This window comes from Ixodes scapularis, unplaced genomic scaffold (genome assembly GCF_016920785.2).
Source record: "Ixodes scapularis isolate PalLabHiFi unplaced genomic scaffold, ASM1692078v2 ptg000080l_1__unscaffolded, whole genome shotgun sequence".
Lineage (NCBI taxonomy): Eukaryota > Metazoa > Arthropoda > Arachnida > Ixodida > Ixodidae > Ixodes > Ixodes scapularis.
The window spans coordinates 733,424-751,254 of record NW_024609909.1 but is presented as its reverse complement, the minus strand read 5'-3'; the positions used below and the strand labels follow the sequence as shown (position 1 = coordinate 751,254).

The 17,831-nt window shown below is 51.1% G+C and overlaps 2 protein-coding genes across 2 annotated transcripts; one reads left to right on the top strand and one right to left on the bottom strand.

Moving 5' to 3' along the window:
- Positions 1–2,061: 2,061 nt before the first annotated feature.
- LOC115317722 lies at positions 2,062–4,521 on the bottom strand. The gene is made up of 2 exons (XM_040221764.3): positions 3,351–4,521; positions 2,062–2,371 (listed from the first exon to the last, which is right to left on the bottom strand). Exons 1-2 carry the CDS (start codon positions 4,519–4,521, stop codon positions 2,073–2,075), a joined length of 1,470 nt encoding a protein of 489 aa, XP_040077698.1. The 3' UTR covers positions 2,062–2,072.
- An 11,256-nt stretch (positions 4,522–15,777) lies between these two features.
- Positions 15,778–17,049, top strand: LOC121833933. The gene has a single exon (XM_042287651.1). The coding sequence runs from the start codon at positions 15,778–15,780 to the stop codon at positions 17,047–17,049; it is 1,272 nt and encodes a 423-aa protein (XP_042143585.1).
- Positions 17,050–17,831: the final 782 nt, after the last annotated feature.

Here is a 17,831-nt window from a genome sequence, read left to right as displayed (position 1 = left end):
GGATGCGTTCCAGAATCGGGGGCAGCCCGCTCATTGCCAGGTTGAACAAGGTTGGCGAGAGCACCGCCCCCTGCGGCGTGCCCCTGTTGGGGGTGTTGATGACGTCCGTGCGGAGGTCACCTGCACCAATGGTGGCTGTCCTGTTCCGTAGAAAGTCCCGCAGGTAGTTGTACATTCTGGAACCGCAATTGGTGACTGTCAGGTTTCGGAGGATTAGCTGGTGGCCCACATTATCAAAAGCTCCCTTGACGTCCAGGGCGAGCACTGCTTGGGTCGTCGTCCTGGAGATGGGGTCGAGGATGTCCTCTTTTAGCTGTAGCATGACGTCCTGGGTTGACAAGTGCTCTCTAAAACCAAACATCGTGTGCGAGAACACGCCCGTTTCCTCCATGTGTGGCTGCAGCCGTTTGAGGACGACCCGTTCCATCAGCTTTCCCACGCAGGACGTGAGGGCGATTGGTCGCAGGTTGTCGAGGCAGAGCTCCTTCCCAGGTTTGGGGATTAGGATAATTTCCGAGTGTTTCCACTCATTGGGGAGCTCGCCGTTCTCCCATACCTGGTTGATATGTTTTAAGAGGGTCTGAACCGATCCCGCGTCTAGGTTACGAAGCAGCGTGTTTTGGACGCGGTCCTCGCCAGGTGCCGTATTACGGCCCAGGTCTTGAAGCGCGCTCCATACCTCTTCGAAGCTGAAGGGGACGTCGAGTTCTGGGTTTGGCTCGCCTTCGTAGTCATGATACACCTCGTCCGGGGACGAGCCGATGTACCGTAGTTTGAGCTGTTCGAGGAGGTCCTGGTTGGTGCCGGGGAAGTCGCGCACAATTTTCTGGAGGTTCTGGCTGGTATTGCGTTTACTTTTGCTAGGGTCCAGGAGGTGTCGCAAGAACTGCCACGCGTCCTTGGTCCCCAGTTTTCCCTGGAGATCGGTGCACTTTTTGTTCCAGTTGGAAAGCGCCAGTTGGCTTGCGTACTCGAGCGCTTCCGTCGTGATTGCCGCGATCCGTTTCTTGAGCTTGCGGTTTAGCTTCTGGCGCTTCCAGCGCTTGATCAGACCGTGCCTTGCCTCCCACAAGTTGAGCAGGTGCCTGTCCACCTCGGGAGTGTCTGTTGTCAGGTTGAGAGTTTCCGTATAGGTGTTCTTGTCGCACACTCGGCGCTCGGTCCAGCTGGCAAGGGAAGCATCCTCGTGCTCTCGCTCGCTGTGTGTGGCCGTGCTTGCTGCACGAAACCTGTCCCAGTCTGTCAGGGCTTGTTTCCGGAGGAACTTTTTTCCTGGCGAGACGGCGATGTCCACTTGGGCTATGGCGTGGTCGCTTCCCAGGTTCACCTCGAGGTTTGACCATTCCGACCACCGTTCGCATCTCGTCAGCGCGAGGTCCGGGCACGTGTCGCGGGTAACACTGTTGCCCGTCCTCGTGGGCTGCTCCGGGTCGGTCAGGATAGAGAGGCGTTGTTGGCAGATTAAGTGGTAAAGTCGGGTGCCCTTGGCCATAGAGCGAGTGTACCCCCAGGCCGAGTGCGGCGCGTTAAAGTCGCCTACTATGAGGAGCTGGTTCCGTGCAAGTTTAAGCGCGCGCGCAAACAGTTTGCTAAAATTCTCGTGCCTGTTGCGTGGCGGACTGTATACGTTGAGAATAAAGAACGAGGGCCAGTGGCGTTTCTCGGGAATAATTTCTATAAGCACGTGGTCTATGCTCTCGTCGCTGAGTTCGTGCATGCGGGCATTTACGTGGTTTGCTGCTAGGACTGCCACGCGCTGGCATATGCGAGGGACAAGCACCTTGTAGCCCGAAAGTGAGGGTGTCTCGGTTCCAGTTTCCTGGAGTACTATTATGTCGGGGGGTTTGTCGAGTCCGGCAATGTACTGCGCTAGGGCCCCACGTTTGTTGCGGTACCCCCGGCAGTTCCATTGCCAGACTCTAGTTATGGCCGCTCGGCGTTGCTCTGCCATAAGCGGGCTCTGCCATTTCTACTGAGGGTGTCTACCCGACTGGGCGTGTCGCGTATGGTAGCTCCTGCGGACACCACTGAAATACTGGTGGTAAAACCCTTAATTTGAGTAGAAGATGACCCTAGCATCCCTCAAGAAGAGGGAGCACTGCTTGGATTATGGTAGTAAGTGTCTTTGCCCAGGTTGATTCGATGCTTTTAAGTAGGCTGAGAGCGATCTTGACTGCGGCCTTGACAAAAGACATCCATTCAGGTGAACTGTCTCCAAAGGATGTTTTTGGTTGCGCATTTGTGTCCTTCGAATGGCAGGGTTGCGGCTGAGTGGTGGGTGCAGAAAAGGTCTGGGATTCCTGAGGTGTTGATGCAGCCGGCATATTGCTTTTTTGTTTTTCGTGTGGACTTGAACCCTGGCAATCTTTTTAGAGCGCAGCTCTTAGGGGCCCGTTTCCGGCTTGAGCGGCGTCGCCGTCGGCGTCGGCGTCGGCGTAACCGCGCGGTGCATCATGGGAAATGTCCCATAATGCACCGCGCGAGCCCCCCACCAAGGTCACGTGACCTCGTGGGGGGTCACGTGACCCCCCGAAGTCACGTGACTCCCCTGAGGTCACGTGGCCCCCTCCTCGAGGTCACGTGACCCCCGCCGATGTCGCGTGACCCCCCGATGACGTCATCGTCACTGATGACGTCACCGGCATCCACATCGTCATCGTCATCATCACTGATGACGTCACCGGCATCCACATTGTCATCGTCATCATCACTGATGACGTCACCGGCATCCACATCGTCATCGTCATCACTGATGACGTCACCGGCATCCGCATCGTCATCGTCATCATCACTGATGACGTCACCGGCATCCACATCGTCATCGTCATCATCACTGATGACGTAACCGGCATCCACATCGTCATCGTCATCATCACTGATGACGTCACCGGCATCCACATCGTCATCGTCATCATCACTGATGACGTCACCGGCATCCATATCGTCATAGTCATCATCACTGATGACGTCACCGGCATCCACATCGTCATCGTCATCATCACTGATGACGTCACCGACATCCGCATTGTCATCGTCATCATCACTGATGACGTCATCAGTGACGTCACTGATGTCGTCACCGGCATCCGCATCGTCATCGTCATCATCACTGATGACGTCATCAGCGACGTCACTGATGACGTCATCGGTACCCGCATCGTCATCGTCACTGATGACGTCATCAGTGACGTCAGTGATGACATCATTGGCATTGGGGGTCACGTGACCCCCAAGGTAACGTGACCCCCCCTGGTTAGTTTAACCCCCCCCCAGTGCCCTTCCCTCCTCCTCCTCAAGAGCTGCGCTCTAATTCGGCGTTACAGGGAGTTGTAAGCGGCTTTCATTTTTTTTAGTTGCTTGACTTTTAGGTTTTGTTTGTTTGACGACCGTCGTGAATAGCGATGATGTAGTCACATCTTTTAAAGTTTCTTCCATGTCTCGCTCTCCTGAATTCTCGAGTTCAGTGACAGTCGGTTCTTTCGTGGCATTGCTGCCTGCTTGAGTAGATTCCATCTCCGGGAAGACCTCATCGTACTCCAAGGCGGATTTTGCGACATGAAATCCCACCAAGTTGGATTTTGAGTACGCCTGGATCTCCCCTAGTTTCTTTCGCTTCGAGCAGAAGCGTGCTGTAGCTTCGTGTTCTTGGCCGCAGTTGACACATTTGGCAGGCATTGATTGACATGTGATGTCTGTTGATTCATGTGGTTTTCCACAATGTTCACACTTTTTGGGGCGTTTGCAGGTCACTCGCTTGTGTCCGAATCCAAAGCAGTTAAGGCACTGGATGGGCCTTTCTTGAAAAGGATGGACGGGATGGCGTACATGCCCCAGAAGAACATGGGTTGGCAGAATCTTGCCCCGGAAGGTGACTTTGACTGTGCTAGACCTCCCTAGGCGTCGGACGGCACCAACGTTAATATTGGACCTGAGATGCGAGGTGATCTCCTCATTAGAAAGCTCTTTGTCGACGTCCTGAAACATTCCGTTCACCGTTGCTCCAGCCAGTGGAGAGTATGACATCACCGGAATTCCACAGAGAGCCTTCAAGTTGAGCAATGTTCTTGTAGCTTCACCATTTCTGGTGTCAACTGCGATGACATTCAATCTGCTGTTAAAGCGAACCTCGTGAATGCCCTCAGGACAGGAGTTTTCCAGAGCTCTTGAGAGCTTCACACTACTGAGGGATGTTATTAACGTCTCAGTATCCGCAGGGGCGAACACAACAGTGAGCCCTTCTTCGATGGCTTTTGATTGGATTATTGTCTCCGAGCTGGAGTTGGAGTTGTTGCGCCGAGTTCTCTTTCTTGATCTCACTTCTTGATACGGACCTCCGGTATCGTCGTCTTGTTCCATACAGTTGATGTCTGTAGTCGACGATGCAACGGAACCATCGGAGCAAATAGAGTGCCCATCATCTGGTTGCGACGTTACGCGTGCTTCGTTCCTTTGATGTTGCTCAGGAGTTATGCTTAGTGCTGTATTAGCAGCGCCAGGGACGCCCGCTTGGGCAGCTTCCATGTTCGTTCACATGGAACGATAGCAGCGGAAAAGGCTGCAGTTTTCTCTAAAGGAGATCTCGGCGGTCTGCTTGATTTCTTTGTCAGGCACACTGAGTTTAGAAAAACTGCCCGTTAATATTTGATCGAGATTTTCGCAATAGAAGGTAACAAATACGAAAAATTACCAGGAATGGAAGATTGGACGTCTTTGGTTAGAGCACTTCGTCGTCGTCCTCCGCAACAAAGGAGTTTCTTGGTCAGTGGCGTTGCGTGCAAATATCCGTGAGTCCCACTAGTGCCAGTAAGCTTGTGCAAAGTGAAGAACATTCCCATTGAATATCGTTGCACCGCCCCTTTAAGCTCCCGAATGAGAGAAATGAGGAGACTGCGTTAAACAGAAGACGTTGTTGGAGTGTGCACAACAGTGTATACAAGGGGCTAAACGCACCTCCTGGAAATTTCAGACAGCATAACAACCAAGGCTCTATCTGCAATGTTAGAGGTTCGTTCAACACCGTCATCTGTAAACCCATGGACAATGTCGTGTGCTGGGTCGTAAGTTAAATTCTTTTTTTTTTAAACAATCTCATCGAAAATCAACATGCACACAGGTTCAAGTGCGGCCAGACAGCCCGGCAGAAACAACAGCGCGAGAAGCTCGAACCGATCGGCTCCACGAATTCACGCCGAGCATGGGGGCATGCGGGCGGTCATGCGTCACCTTGATTGATGCAAAGTCGACCGAACATGATGCAGCAGAAAGCACAGATGGACGGCACGCACGGCACAGACGAAAGACGCAGGGACGAGCAGGGGCCATGCAGAATGATGCAGAGGCGACGGTATGGTGTACTAGAAGCGACGGCGTGCAGGCAGGCAGGCCATGGCAGGCGCCATTCATCACGTGGTTTTTGTGACGTATTTGATTTAAACTATTTAGCCGTTGTAAGTACTTTAAACAATTTTAAAGCATTGCCAATTAAAAAATAAATACTTTTCACAGAAAGAGTTTTAATTAATTTTAACCAAATTGCAGAAAAGCGCCACGTAGCGGAGGGTATGAAACGCACTATCTGGGCCGCGAATCGGCTCTTGTGTCCTCTCTTTACGTTTACTATATTACTCTATGTTTAGAGTGCGGATGAAGAGCGGACGTGTGCGGACGTGCCTCCGACGAGCTCCGTGTTTTCCGGTACAAGTGCCCGGGATACGGACCTTTTTGGGGTGTGCTTCGCATAATTTCGTGCTAAGATTGACTCCGGTATGTTTTGAGAGGTGCTGTGATGGACAATTTCCCCGCCGAAGTCGATTTGTAGTCCTGAAAAGGTGTGCTGGCGCTAGGCCTAACGTTAAGCCTACCGTCGCCACGTTGTTCCCCGGCGAGCATGGCGGACCCGGAGACAGATAGAAGGGAGCGACTGCATGACGACAACGTTCGCAATTTTCTTAGCGAGCTGGCAAGGAAGGAGCAAGAGGGAAACCTCATCGAAGACGAAAGCCCTTCAACGAAGGAGGAACAATGGCAAACGGTCGGCGGCAACAAACGACAGAAGAAACTCTAGGAAGCCAGGACACACGTGGTCGTCATTCGGATACGTGATTTCGACGTGAAGAGATTAACGCGCGACCAGCTACTAACAGGCATCGTCAAGGCGGCCAGAGTTCCGTTGACCACGTGGAAGATAGCATACGTTTTAACGCCAAGAGTATCATGGTCTTCCTTCTCACCAACGACCACGAGAGAGCCCAGCGATATGCCGAAGTCCGAAGCTTCCATGCTCAAGATAAGAGGGTGGACGTCTACGGTCACGGCACGAGGTCGGACAGATTTCGTCGAATAGTGGTGCTTAAGCTCTTGCATGAACACTGAAACTGAAGTCGACGAAGGTGAGCTTCTGGTACACTTAGTGAAATGTTATCCGCATACGGTAATCGTGGACGCCAACAGAATGGGAAGAACGCCATCGGTGCTCATAACATTGGGAACTCATAAGCCGCCGGGATTAGTTAAGTCCCTGTGCGGTCTATTTCGCTTCCACGACTACTTGGAGAAGAAACAGGCGTGTATGAGATGCTGGAAGATGGGTCATCGAATGGACACCGGAAGATGCCCGAACTGCGAGGAAATCCACGACCACCCGCCAAAAGTGCGTGGAGTGAGGACTGAGTACACGTGCACCCCTAGGTGCCTGATTTGTGGAGGACAGCATTACATAGGCTGCAGGGACTGCAAGGAGAGATTCAAGCCGTACCAAGAACCCAAGAACCTACTGAAGAAAGCTTCTTTCAAGAAGGAAGATTTCGTCGAGATCTCGCCCCAAAAAGAGGATGAGCGAAAGAACGAACAAGGGCAAAGCTACTTGCGTGCTCTAAGCAATAAGAAGCAAGCATTCTCGCAAGAGAAACGGGCCGATAATCCGGCAATGGCGGAAATCGCAGCCCTAAAGAAGACTATGACAGGAGAACGAGCTGCTTTCGAGAAACAGCTAAAGGAGGAGAGAGCAGCCTTTCAAAAGGAAATCAACGACCTCAAACAAAGGCTACAGAATGACGGCGGTAACAATGGAAGAAAACAGGACCCCCGCAAAGTCGCCCTTCCGGCTCCGCCGCTGACGCCACAGCACTATGGACAGATGGAGCAAGACGAAGAGCACAAAACTACACAAACCATAAAAGTCTTGAGAAAAAAAAGACCAAGGCCAGACTCTAAGGGAACAGAAGCATCGGTCACGGATGTGGAATCTGTCAAAGTGCGCCGATTGTGTAACCACGCAGACATTGACGCTAAGTTCGAAGGAATAGCTAAGACAATGCAAGAGATGCAGGAAATGCTGGTTTCTACCACAAGGACGCTTCAAGCATTCATGCAAACTTCGGAGGAAAGATTCCGTCGAATAGAAGAGTATATTGGCCCAACAGGGACATGAACGCAGCGGACAGGCAAACGCATACAAACACGATGGCGGACAATAATTCCATCTACGTGTTGCATAGGAACAGCTGTGGTCTCGACACCAAGATCAACGCGCTTAAAATGCTCATTCTGGATGCGGCCAGGCAACCAGACGTAATTGGCATACAAGAATCTAACGAAAAATGTACCATCCCTGGCTACGACAGGCATGAAGAGATTGGCGGAGGGGGAGGAAACATCGTGCACACTTTCGTAAGAAGAAATCTTCCAGTCAAACAGCACGACATCCCCCTGGTTGATAGAAGCAAAACAGTAGTCACCGAAATCATTCCGAAAAAGAAGAATCTGAAGAGCCTATTCGTATGCAACGCATATTCCAGTCCGAGGGATACTTCCGACTACATTGCTACTATATTTTAAGAAGCGGAAAGCATTGCGGGACAAAATCACATCCTCATCATGGGAGACTTCAATGCCGAGAATAGTATGTGGGGATACCCCCGGGACTCTTACAAGAGAAAGGAAGTCGCTGGGCAAGCCGACATACACAATGCCATCCTGATGAACGATACAGCCGCATACACAAGGACCGGAAACGGTGTGCAGAGAAACACCAACCCGAACATTACGTTCGGCATCAACATAGAAGACTACTGCTGGACGTACAGTAAAGAGAATCTCGGAAGCGATCATTTCATCATACACGTCGAACTAATGCTGGAAGGGTACTGGAGAAGAGCTACCCCCATCAAGTGTCCACAAACTGGGACGCTTACCGCAGCCTCAGGGAAGAGGAAGGGAGACGTCTCCGAGATATAGAAGAATGGACTGCAAGTATAGTAGAAGATCAACGCGCGGTCACCCGTGAAGTTGCAAATCCCACGCAAGCAAGATTCATGGATGAGAGACTGACAGGAATGCGAAGACTACAAATAAATTTACGGAAGGTTGCAGAACACCTGGAAGCGGTTCCCCAAACTCCGCAAAGAGCAGCCAAGTTGTACAAGGAAATCGAACATTACGCACAGCAACTTAACCAGCAACAGGGGCAACAGCTGTGTAATGAACTCTAAGGTCAACTGCATACCAAGAACCCGTGGTCCCTGTTCAGACGACTACTGGCTCCGGAAGACACGAGGGTCGAAAAGAGGAAACTCTTAACCAAGATTGTGCGAGATCATGATGGAGACATGGAAAGCATCTTTGGGAAATCAAGGAAATATACCTTGACACCCCACAAAGACCTCAAGCAGTACACTGGTGAAAGAAACGAGCGACTTGACGCACCCATCATGGAGCATGAGACGAGGAAAGCCATGATGGGACCCAAGACATCATTAGCACCAGGAGCCGACAAGGTGACAAATAAGGTGCTCAGAAACCTGGAGAACGAGTCGGTCAGAGCACTCGTCGTGTACTTCAACCAAATCTCGAAGACGGGCAAGCTACCAAGGAGTTTGAAGCATGCCATAGTGTGTTTTATTCCAAAGCCCGGGAAGCAACTCAACCTGAAGAATCTCAGACCCATTTCGCTCACATCTTGTGTGGGAAAACTGCTCGAATGCATCATTCAAACCAGAATACAAGAGTACATGGAGGACCATAGACTATTCACGGACCAAATGTTCGGATTTAGAAAGCATTTGTCCACACAGGATGTCTTCATTCAACTGAAGGAAAGAGAAGACACCAAGAAATTGACCGCATTGGCAGCTCTCGACTTGAGGAAAGCTTTTGATCGGGTCTCACACGAAGCTGTACTGGAGCAAGTAGCTTGTCTGGGGCTTAGAAAGAAGGCTTTCCACTACATTAAGGACTTTCTGTCCGGAAGAACGGCCCAGATGCAAATAGAAGGCGAAACATCCACAGAATTCAAGGTGAATGATGGAAGCGGCGCCCCACAAGAGGTGGTCATCTCCACGCTTATCTTTAACATTGGCATGAATCCCCTATCCCGAAGGCTAGAAGAAATTGGTGGGCTACATCACGCGGTATACGCGTATGACATTACGATATTGACATCACTTCCATCTCCCCATATGGGTATCGCCATTAAGGCAGGAGTCGAAGTGGTCAAAGAAGAAGCCAAGAACGTGGGATTAGAATGTGCGGCAGAAATATCGGCCCTAGTCATAAGACCCCCGCAGAACCGTAAACAGAAGGGCGATATGAAACTTTACCTGAAATTACAAAACATCGACATACCGAGAGTCAACCAGACACGGGTACTCGAACTGGAAATCTCGATCAGCATTATACAGTGCGACGCCGTAAGAAGTATTCGGCAAAAGGCATACAATACGGCCAGGCTCATCAGAAGTGTCTCGAGACGCAACTACAGACTCACAGAAAATGGTTCGTGCAGACTGGTACAAGCTTTCACGCTGAGCAGGTTCATGTATGCTGCCACGCACATGAACCTCAGCAGAACTTCGAAAGACGCGATTGACGCAACCATACGCAAGTCTTTCAAGACGGCGTTGGGCATCCCACAAACGACCTCGAACGAAATCTTGGACCAATTTAGAATCCACAATGGCTTCGAAGAAATGACAAGAGCACAACACGAAGCACAAGTTACGAGACTCTCTAAAACATCGGCAGGAAGACAAGTCCTGCGAGACGTTGGAGACGGCACACAGAAAAAAGAGGACGAGAAAAAAGATATACCAAGGGACTGGGCCAACTCGATGTACTGCGCGCCTCTATTCAAGAACATGAACACAGAACGCAATCAAGGAAGAAGAGAGGCCAGAGCACGTGCGCTTAAAAAGCTGCACAGGAGCTGCGAGTGCATTTTTCATGCGGACGCAGGACCGTATCTTGGACGTACTGGAACATACGTCATAGCGGTACACAACTTGAAGCAAGACGTAATAGCTACCATTAAAGCCAAGAATATTGACGAGGCAGAAGAGGCCACAGTCGCACTTGCAATATTACAAGCTACAGACTCTAAAACGGCGATTCTACACATGTGTCAAGGAAGAATCGGACTGGCTGCAGCCAAGTTACTCCAGAAGGAGACTCCAGATCCAAAAAGAAGAGACACGTTGACCTGAGTTCCCGGCCACACGGCTCACCGGGGCAACGAGACAGCCCACTCTCTCGTGGTACGAGCTCTCAACCACCGTGCCACGAGTGGAACTGGCCTTCCCACGAATCAGGGTGACAATAGCTACGGGGCCTCGCCATACAACCAGGACCCCGTAACTTATGGTGAAACTCTCAGAAAATTCCGCCACCAACGTAAAACGCTGGACATGCCTCACAAAAGCTCTCCAGGGCTCAAGAGTCTACCTGGAGAAAGCTTCAAGCGAAGAACACCCTGACTCCCAGAATCCTGAGAAGATCCTGGCCGGACCTGTTTTCCGGACTGTGTGAAGACTGCGGCCTGGCGGAGGGATCCTGGAGCCACGTCTACTGGACGTGCTCCCGGAACCAACTGCCACCAACCCTGACGGCGACCATCTCTGACATCGGGGAAAAAAATCTACCGGCCTGGGAACAACTTCTGGCGGCAGAAGATTACGAAGTCCAGCTGACGATCATCACACGCACTCAAGCCATAGAAGACCGGCTTCGAGAGCGGCTGAAGACAAGACAACTCCCACCTCCCCAACCCAAATAATTAACTCGAGCCATCCCCCATGATTTCTTGGTTCAATAAAGTTCCTGAATGAATGAATGAATGAATGAATCTCGAGTACGGATCGGTGCCACTTTGTCAGGGCAGGCTCTATGGCAGTTTCCTAACTGAATGGTTTTAGGAACATTGACCCATATAGTTATTATAATGTACGCTAAGAGGTTCAACTGGATATTTTGCTCTCTTGATTGTGTGGATATTTCGCTCGCTTGATTGTGTGGATATTTTCCTCGCTTAATTCGTGTGAGGCGGGCATACATAAAGTCGGTAAGTGTTCCGCTTTGCTTCCGTACTCTGGGGTTCATGTACGAGACCCATCGGCGACACAGAAGAGCCCTGTCGAATATCGCTCAGATGGCCGCTTTCCACTCGGTCCAACCCGTGATTCTCGTGTCTTCCGTGCGGTGCCATTCGGAGGCTTGTCCGCGAAGGCGTAAGATTACTACGCTCAGCGTCGCTGGTTCGTTCCAGGTTGAGCGATTTTTCATTGACTGGATGGCAGCGAGCCATTCCAAGAAGCTTTCAGCTTCTTTTCCAGAGTAAATCAGCAGCATTGGCGTTAGATTCGGTGCCTTGGTTACGTGCATCGGGGTAACGTTGGTCGAATCGGCTTGCCATTCGAGGAGTCGTACGATCGTCTCGAGGGCCGATGCCAGGGCTGTATGGGTGGTTGTTGCATCCATTTGATTCTCCGTGGTTTTGCGTGAAATCGGGCCCGTTGTCGTAACATTGATGGACAACCAGGCGGCGGGAACGAAAATCGCCGTCCGGCGATTGTTCGATCTCGCCGCCCGGTGCAGACATGCTCAATGTAAGATTCGTGTTTTAGAGCGCAGCTCTTAGGGGCCCGTTCCCGGCTTGAGCGGCGTCGCCGTCGCCGTCGGCGTCGGCGTAACCGCAACCCTCGTAACCCTCGTGAGGGTTACGAGGGTTACGAGGGTTAATCTCATGAGAGTTACCCTCACGAGGATCACGAGGGCCACGAGGGTTACTTACCCTCGTAACCCTCACGAGGGTTACGAGGGTTAGTTACCCTCAAAAGGGTTACCTTCACGAGGGTTACCCTCACGAGGGTTACTTACCCTTGTAACCCTCACGAGGGTTACGAGGGTTACTAACCCTCGTGAGGGTAACCCTCGTGAAGGTAACCCTTTTGAGGGTTACGAGGGTTAGTAACCCCCGTGAGGGTAACCTTCACGAGGGCTACCCTCACGAGGGTCACGAGGGTTATGAGAGTTACCCTCACGAGGGTTACTTACCCTCGTAACCCTCACGAGGGTTACGAGGGTTAGTAACCCTCGTGAGGGTAACCTTCACGAGGGTTACCCTCACGAGGGTCACGAGGGTTATGAGAGTTACCCTTACGAGGGTCACGAGAGTTACCCTCACGAGGGTCACGAGAGTTACCCTCACGAGGGTCACGAGAGTTGCCCTCACAAGGGTTACTAGGGTTACCCTCACGAGGGTCACGATGGTTACCCAGGTCAAGTGACCCCCCCTGGGGTCACGTGACCTGGGGATACCCCCGAGGTCACGTGACCCCCCGTTGACGTCATAGCCACTGATGACGTCATCAGTGACGTCACTGATGATGTCACCGGCATCCGCATCGTCATCGTCATCATCACTGATGACGTCATTAGTGACGTCACTCATGACGTCACCGGCATCCGCATCGTCATCATCATCACTGATGGCGTCATCAGTGACGCTACTGATGACGTCATCGGTATCGTCACGTGGCCCCAGGTCACGTGACCCCCGCGACGTCACGTGACGCCCCAAGGTCACGTGACTCCACAAGGTCACGTGACCCCCAAGGTCACGTGACCCCCCGCCCCCGAGGTCACTTGACCCACCCCCCAGTACCCTTCCCTCCTCCTCCTCAAGAGCTGCGCTCTAATTCGGCGTTACAGGGAATTGTAAACGGCTTTCATTTTTTTTTTTTTTTGTTGGTTTTCGTTTTTCTCGTCGCCATGTTAGAACGGAGTCAGATCTGGGAAGAGATACTCTACAAAGCATTCGGGAGCACAAATACTGAGGTACATATGTTTTAAGGCCCAAAGTACAGAAACTGAAAAAAAAGTGTCTTTTACAGTACGGGATATCCCTGAGATACTTCTGCAAAACCGCGAAAAAGTATTCCCGAATTAAAATACAGATACTTATGAAAATGCACTTGTTCCCGAACGGTCTTTGGTGAGGAGGGTTTAGTGCGTGGCAAATGCGAGTGGTAATTTAAACTTCTGCTCCTTTTTTGTGCCACTTTATGCTGTTCCCCTTACCTCGAACTCTTTATTTACCATTAATCCCGCTAAAAAAGACATGCCACCTCTGTTTAACCACATAGTTACAGAACGGTAAGGACTGCGTACCATGCTGGGCAAAAGGCGTCTGCCCGAAATGAAACCTTTTTTTGCCGTGAGGGCGCATCTCAAACTGTCGTATTATAACTTTTGGGTCACCCACAGTGTGGGAAGATTTGACAACATGACCGTACTTTTTCTTCACTCAACTCCTTTAGAGCGTTCTCTCTGCTAAATTGGATTCTGGCCTCAGCTCTCGAGGAGACCAGGGGGGCTATGTTGCGCTTTTTGGACTCCCAGGAGACTAGGGAGAGGGAAGTGACGTCAACGACACAGCAAACGCAGATTGGGTGTTGATTTCGTTTTCTTCTGTCAACATCCAATCTGCATTTGCTGTGTCGTTGACGTCACTTCCCTCTTCCAAGTCTCCTGGGAGTGCAAAAAGCGCAACATAGCACCGCAGACGCACGTTCCTGAGCTCCCGCTTCACGCTTAACCATTGCCCCAATCCGAGGGGGTCCCAGCACCCCCTCGTTGCCGCCCTGGACACCGAGGACCGACGCGGAGACCTCGCCTAACCAACCGATAAGACAAGGAATCCTTGGACCTCATCAAAAGGGGATTTTCAGGGGTCCGAAGATGAACAATGGAAGCGGAACGCCGAAGCCTAACGCCGCTCTCGCGCAGGCAGTTCAAATGAACAGCGGCAACGCTGCAATACCGGCCGCAGCTCCACAACGCAGCCTCGTAATTGACTTTGACAACTTCCGGACGTGCACCGCCAACAAAGAATGGGTAAGCACCTGCATGGCGAATCAACCATTTATTCGGCAATGCATAGACCTGCGGGAGAGACTTCAACCCTTTCTGTCAGCTCTGAAATGCGACGACGGTTCCAGAGAAAACATCGACGCAAGATCCCCACCCTCCAGTCAAGTTTCTGCTGTGTACGAAGACTTTCCCATGCTCGCGAGTAGCTCACCCAGAGATCTGCCGATGACAACCTATGAAAAAAAACCCTAAACTTGACGAACAGCACAGCCCTGTCATGATGGACAGTAATGAGGATGGCCGACAGGCGGTACGAGGGAAACGTAAATACGACCTGATTTCAGCGCAGCAACGTGAGTCTTCTGATGAAAGGACCCAGAAGCCGCTCACGCAGACGGTTGTTCTCCGACCAGTGTGTAAAATGAACGTCGAGGACTTCTCAACCAAAGAGATTCGCGCCGCCATCGAGAAAACCGGCGTAAAGAACATGAGTGACTTCACCGTGCATAGACACGAAAAAGCGAATACCATCGCCATTACAACCAGGAACAGCTTGCTCGCGGAAAAATTTCTCCAAATCAGGGAAATTCCTACCGAGCAACAAGGCCCACAAGAAGTGCAGCCCTATAAGGCTATGGGCTCCAACGAGGTGAGAGGTGTCATCTACCTTCACTCACCACATGAAGAACCCGAAACTCTCGTAAATGAACTTAACTGCAACACACACAAGATCATCGCGGCCAGAGCCCTGGGCATCAAGAAAAGGACTATTCTAATTACATTCGAGGGACGAACGTTGCCCCGGCACGTTCGCTACGTTTTCGAAGTCTACAGGGTCACAGAATACAGACCAAGGCCGCTGGTTTGTTTCGGATGTCCCCAAATTGGTCACAATGCTGATGTGTGCCCCAATAACATCCGGAGGTGAGGATCATGCGGACAAGAACACGGAAAGGTGGAGGATTGCCAGGCTGCACCAAAGTGCGTCAACTGTAACGGAGCACACGTTGCCACAAGTAACGAGTGCCCTAAAAGGAAAATTCCGCCGAGAAACGACTCGCACAAGAAGCGAACAAAGAAGCCCGCACCGCGAGTTGACGAAGACCTCCAAGATGATATAATCGTTTAGACGCCGTCGCCTTTCCTGCCGCTGTCGGCTCGGCCGGACGTGTCATGGGCAGATAGAGTAAAAATGAATCAAGGAGCATTCAACCCCGTATGTCCACGCCGCCCTATGGCTTGAATGACAGCCGCGGACAAGCAACAATTGAGACTGGGGCAACAGATTCCAGCAGAACAACCTGCAAACATCCTACCGAGAGACCCCTCCGCTTGGGAAGCAAAGCTTTCTGCCGTGTGCCAAAAGGTTGAGGAAGGCCTGGCCTCTATCCAATCCAACACTAGGAGAATTAAAAGATTCGAGTCTCTAGCAACTGAGTTCCTCACCAGAATGAAATCCATCGGGGAAAAAATAGACAGATACGCGGTACCCACCAATGAACGATAGCCAGAAAAAAAAATGTGAAACCGGACGATTCGCAAAGCAAAGACGCACGCCCTCGCCCCTGGATTCTTCAATGGAATTGTAGAGGATTCGCAAACAAAGCAGCGTAGCTGCAACTACGACTTCAAAGAATGAGCAAGAAAAGACCGGCGGTCATTCTCCTCCAAGAGACCAACTCCGAAAGTGTTAAGCTTAGTGGCTACAAAACATACACCACACCATCCATACCGAGAGCGATCCCGCACAAAAAGGGCACGAATAGAGAAGAAACAGTGATCTTAGGACAGGTGGCCATTTTAGTCGACGAGCACGTTCCGCACGCGCAAAGAGAATCGACAGACCTGTGCAACGAAGTGAGAGAGGTAGTCGTAGTACAGATCAAACACAACAAAACGACTCTTACGGTGGCTTCGACCTATATAAGGCCCGCCGTCAAAAGAGGAGATGATATGAGCTGGCTTGCACAAATGAAACCTCGACATAAAAAGGAAGCCATAATAATAGGAGGAGATTTCAACGCTCCACACGAGCAATGGGGCTATAAGCGCTCACAGCCTCGAGGCAAGGCGCTGAAGTGCAAGTCAAAGGAGCTAGGTTTCGTCTTAATCAACGAACCCGGCACGCCCACGAGAATCGGACTTCACGCGAAGCAAGCAGATACCACGCTAGACCTCACGTGGGCAACCAAGAATGTTAAGGCGAACTGGAGAACTATGCAAGACGCAATGGGCAGCGATCACCTGCCCATCAAAATCGAGCTACCGACCAAAGACAGGTACAAACGAGACGCACCCTTCATCAGATGGGATAAGTTTCGCGAAACCATCCAGACGGCCACTTCCTCACTCCCCCTAGACCAACAAATCCAATTAGCAATTAAAGTGGCAACAAAGACCTACAAAGTTAAAGAAGGCACCCCTAACCCTGACCTACATTTGCTCAACCTTTGGGCTGCTAGACTCCAGGCTCAACAGCGATACAGAAAGGCAAAACATAACAATCGTTTCAAGATTAAACTCAACATCGCCACGGCCAAAGCCAAATATTACACAAAGGAGCTCAAGCGGCAAATCTGGAGACGGCACTGCAACTCGTTCAACGAAAAGACTGGCTTGAGGAGAATGTGGCGGACATACAAATGTATGTCCGGCAAGAAACGAAACAAGTGCACTGCTCAAAACCTCGCTATCAGACTAGGAATCGCGGAGGAAGAACTTGCCGTAAGGGCAGGCGAACACTTCTTTCCGCATCCAACACCGCAACAGCTGCAACACCGCTACAGAGAAGTGATTCCTGAACTCGACCATCCGTCCCCAGCTGACGCGCCATTTAACATGGGCGAACTAATGGCGGCTCTGGCTTCGGCAAAAACACCGCGCCGGGGCCGGACAGGATCACAATAACAGCCCTCAAGAATTTACCGAAAGAAAAGAAGACAGAACTACTAAAGTGGTTCAACGAAGTGTGGGAAACAGGACAGCTACCAGAAGCGTGGAAGCTCTCCACCGTAATTCCTATTCCCAAACCAGGCAAGCTCACTGACTCGATTCAGAACCTGCGGTCCATCTCTCTCACTTCGAATCTATGTAAGACTATGGAGAGAATGGTTCTGGCGAGAATCACGTGGCTCCTCGAAATCAACAGCCAGGCATATTGCGCCAGACAGACCGGCTTTAGGCCGGGTCTTTCAACGCAAGACAGTTTGGCAATGATTCACAAAGACGTCACATCAAAACGACCCTGCTACAATCCCCGGCTGATAGTCGTGATCGACATTAAGAAAGCCTTTGATTCCGTACCACATGACGCTGTATTACGTGGCGCAGTAAAGAGAGGGATCAAGGGAAAAACTTTGAAGTTTATTCGGGCCTTTTTGGATGAAAGGAAATTCGAAACGGCTATTGGACAATCCCGAGGACCGAAGACGGAGAATAAAATCGGAGTCCCGCAAGGCGCCGTGATCTCGCCGACACTTTTTAATATGGTGATGGCGGATCTTGCACCCTCACTCGAGCTAATCCCAGATTTGGGATACACAATTTACGCTGACGACATTACCATCTGGATGAAGGGCGGCAGCGTTTCCAAACAAAGTGTCCCGCTGCAAAAAGCACTCGACGCCATACAAGATTTTTCCAAACGGACAGGACTTCAACTGTCACCCGAAAAAACCAACTACATCGCC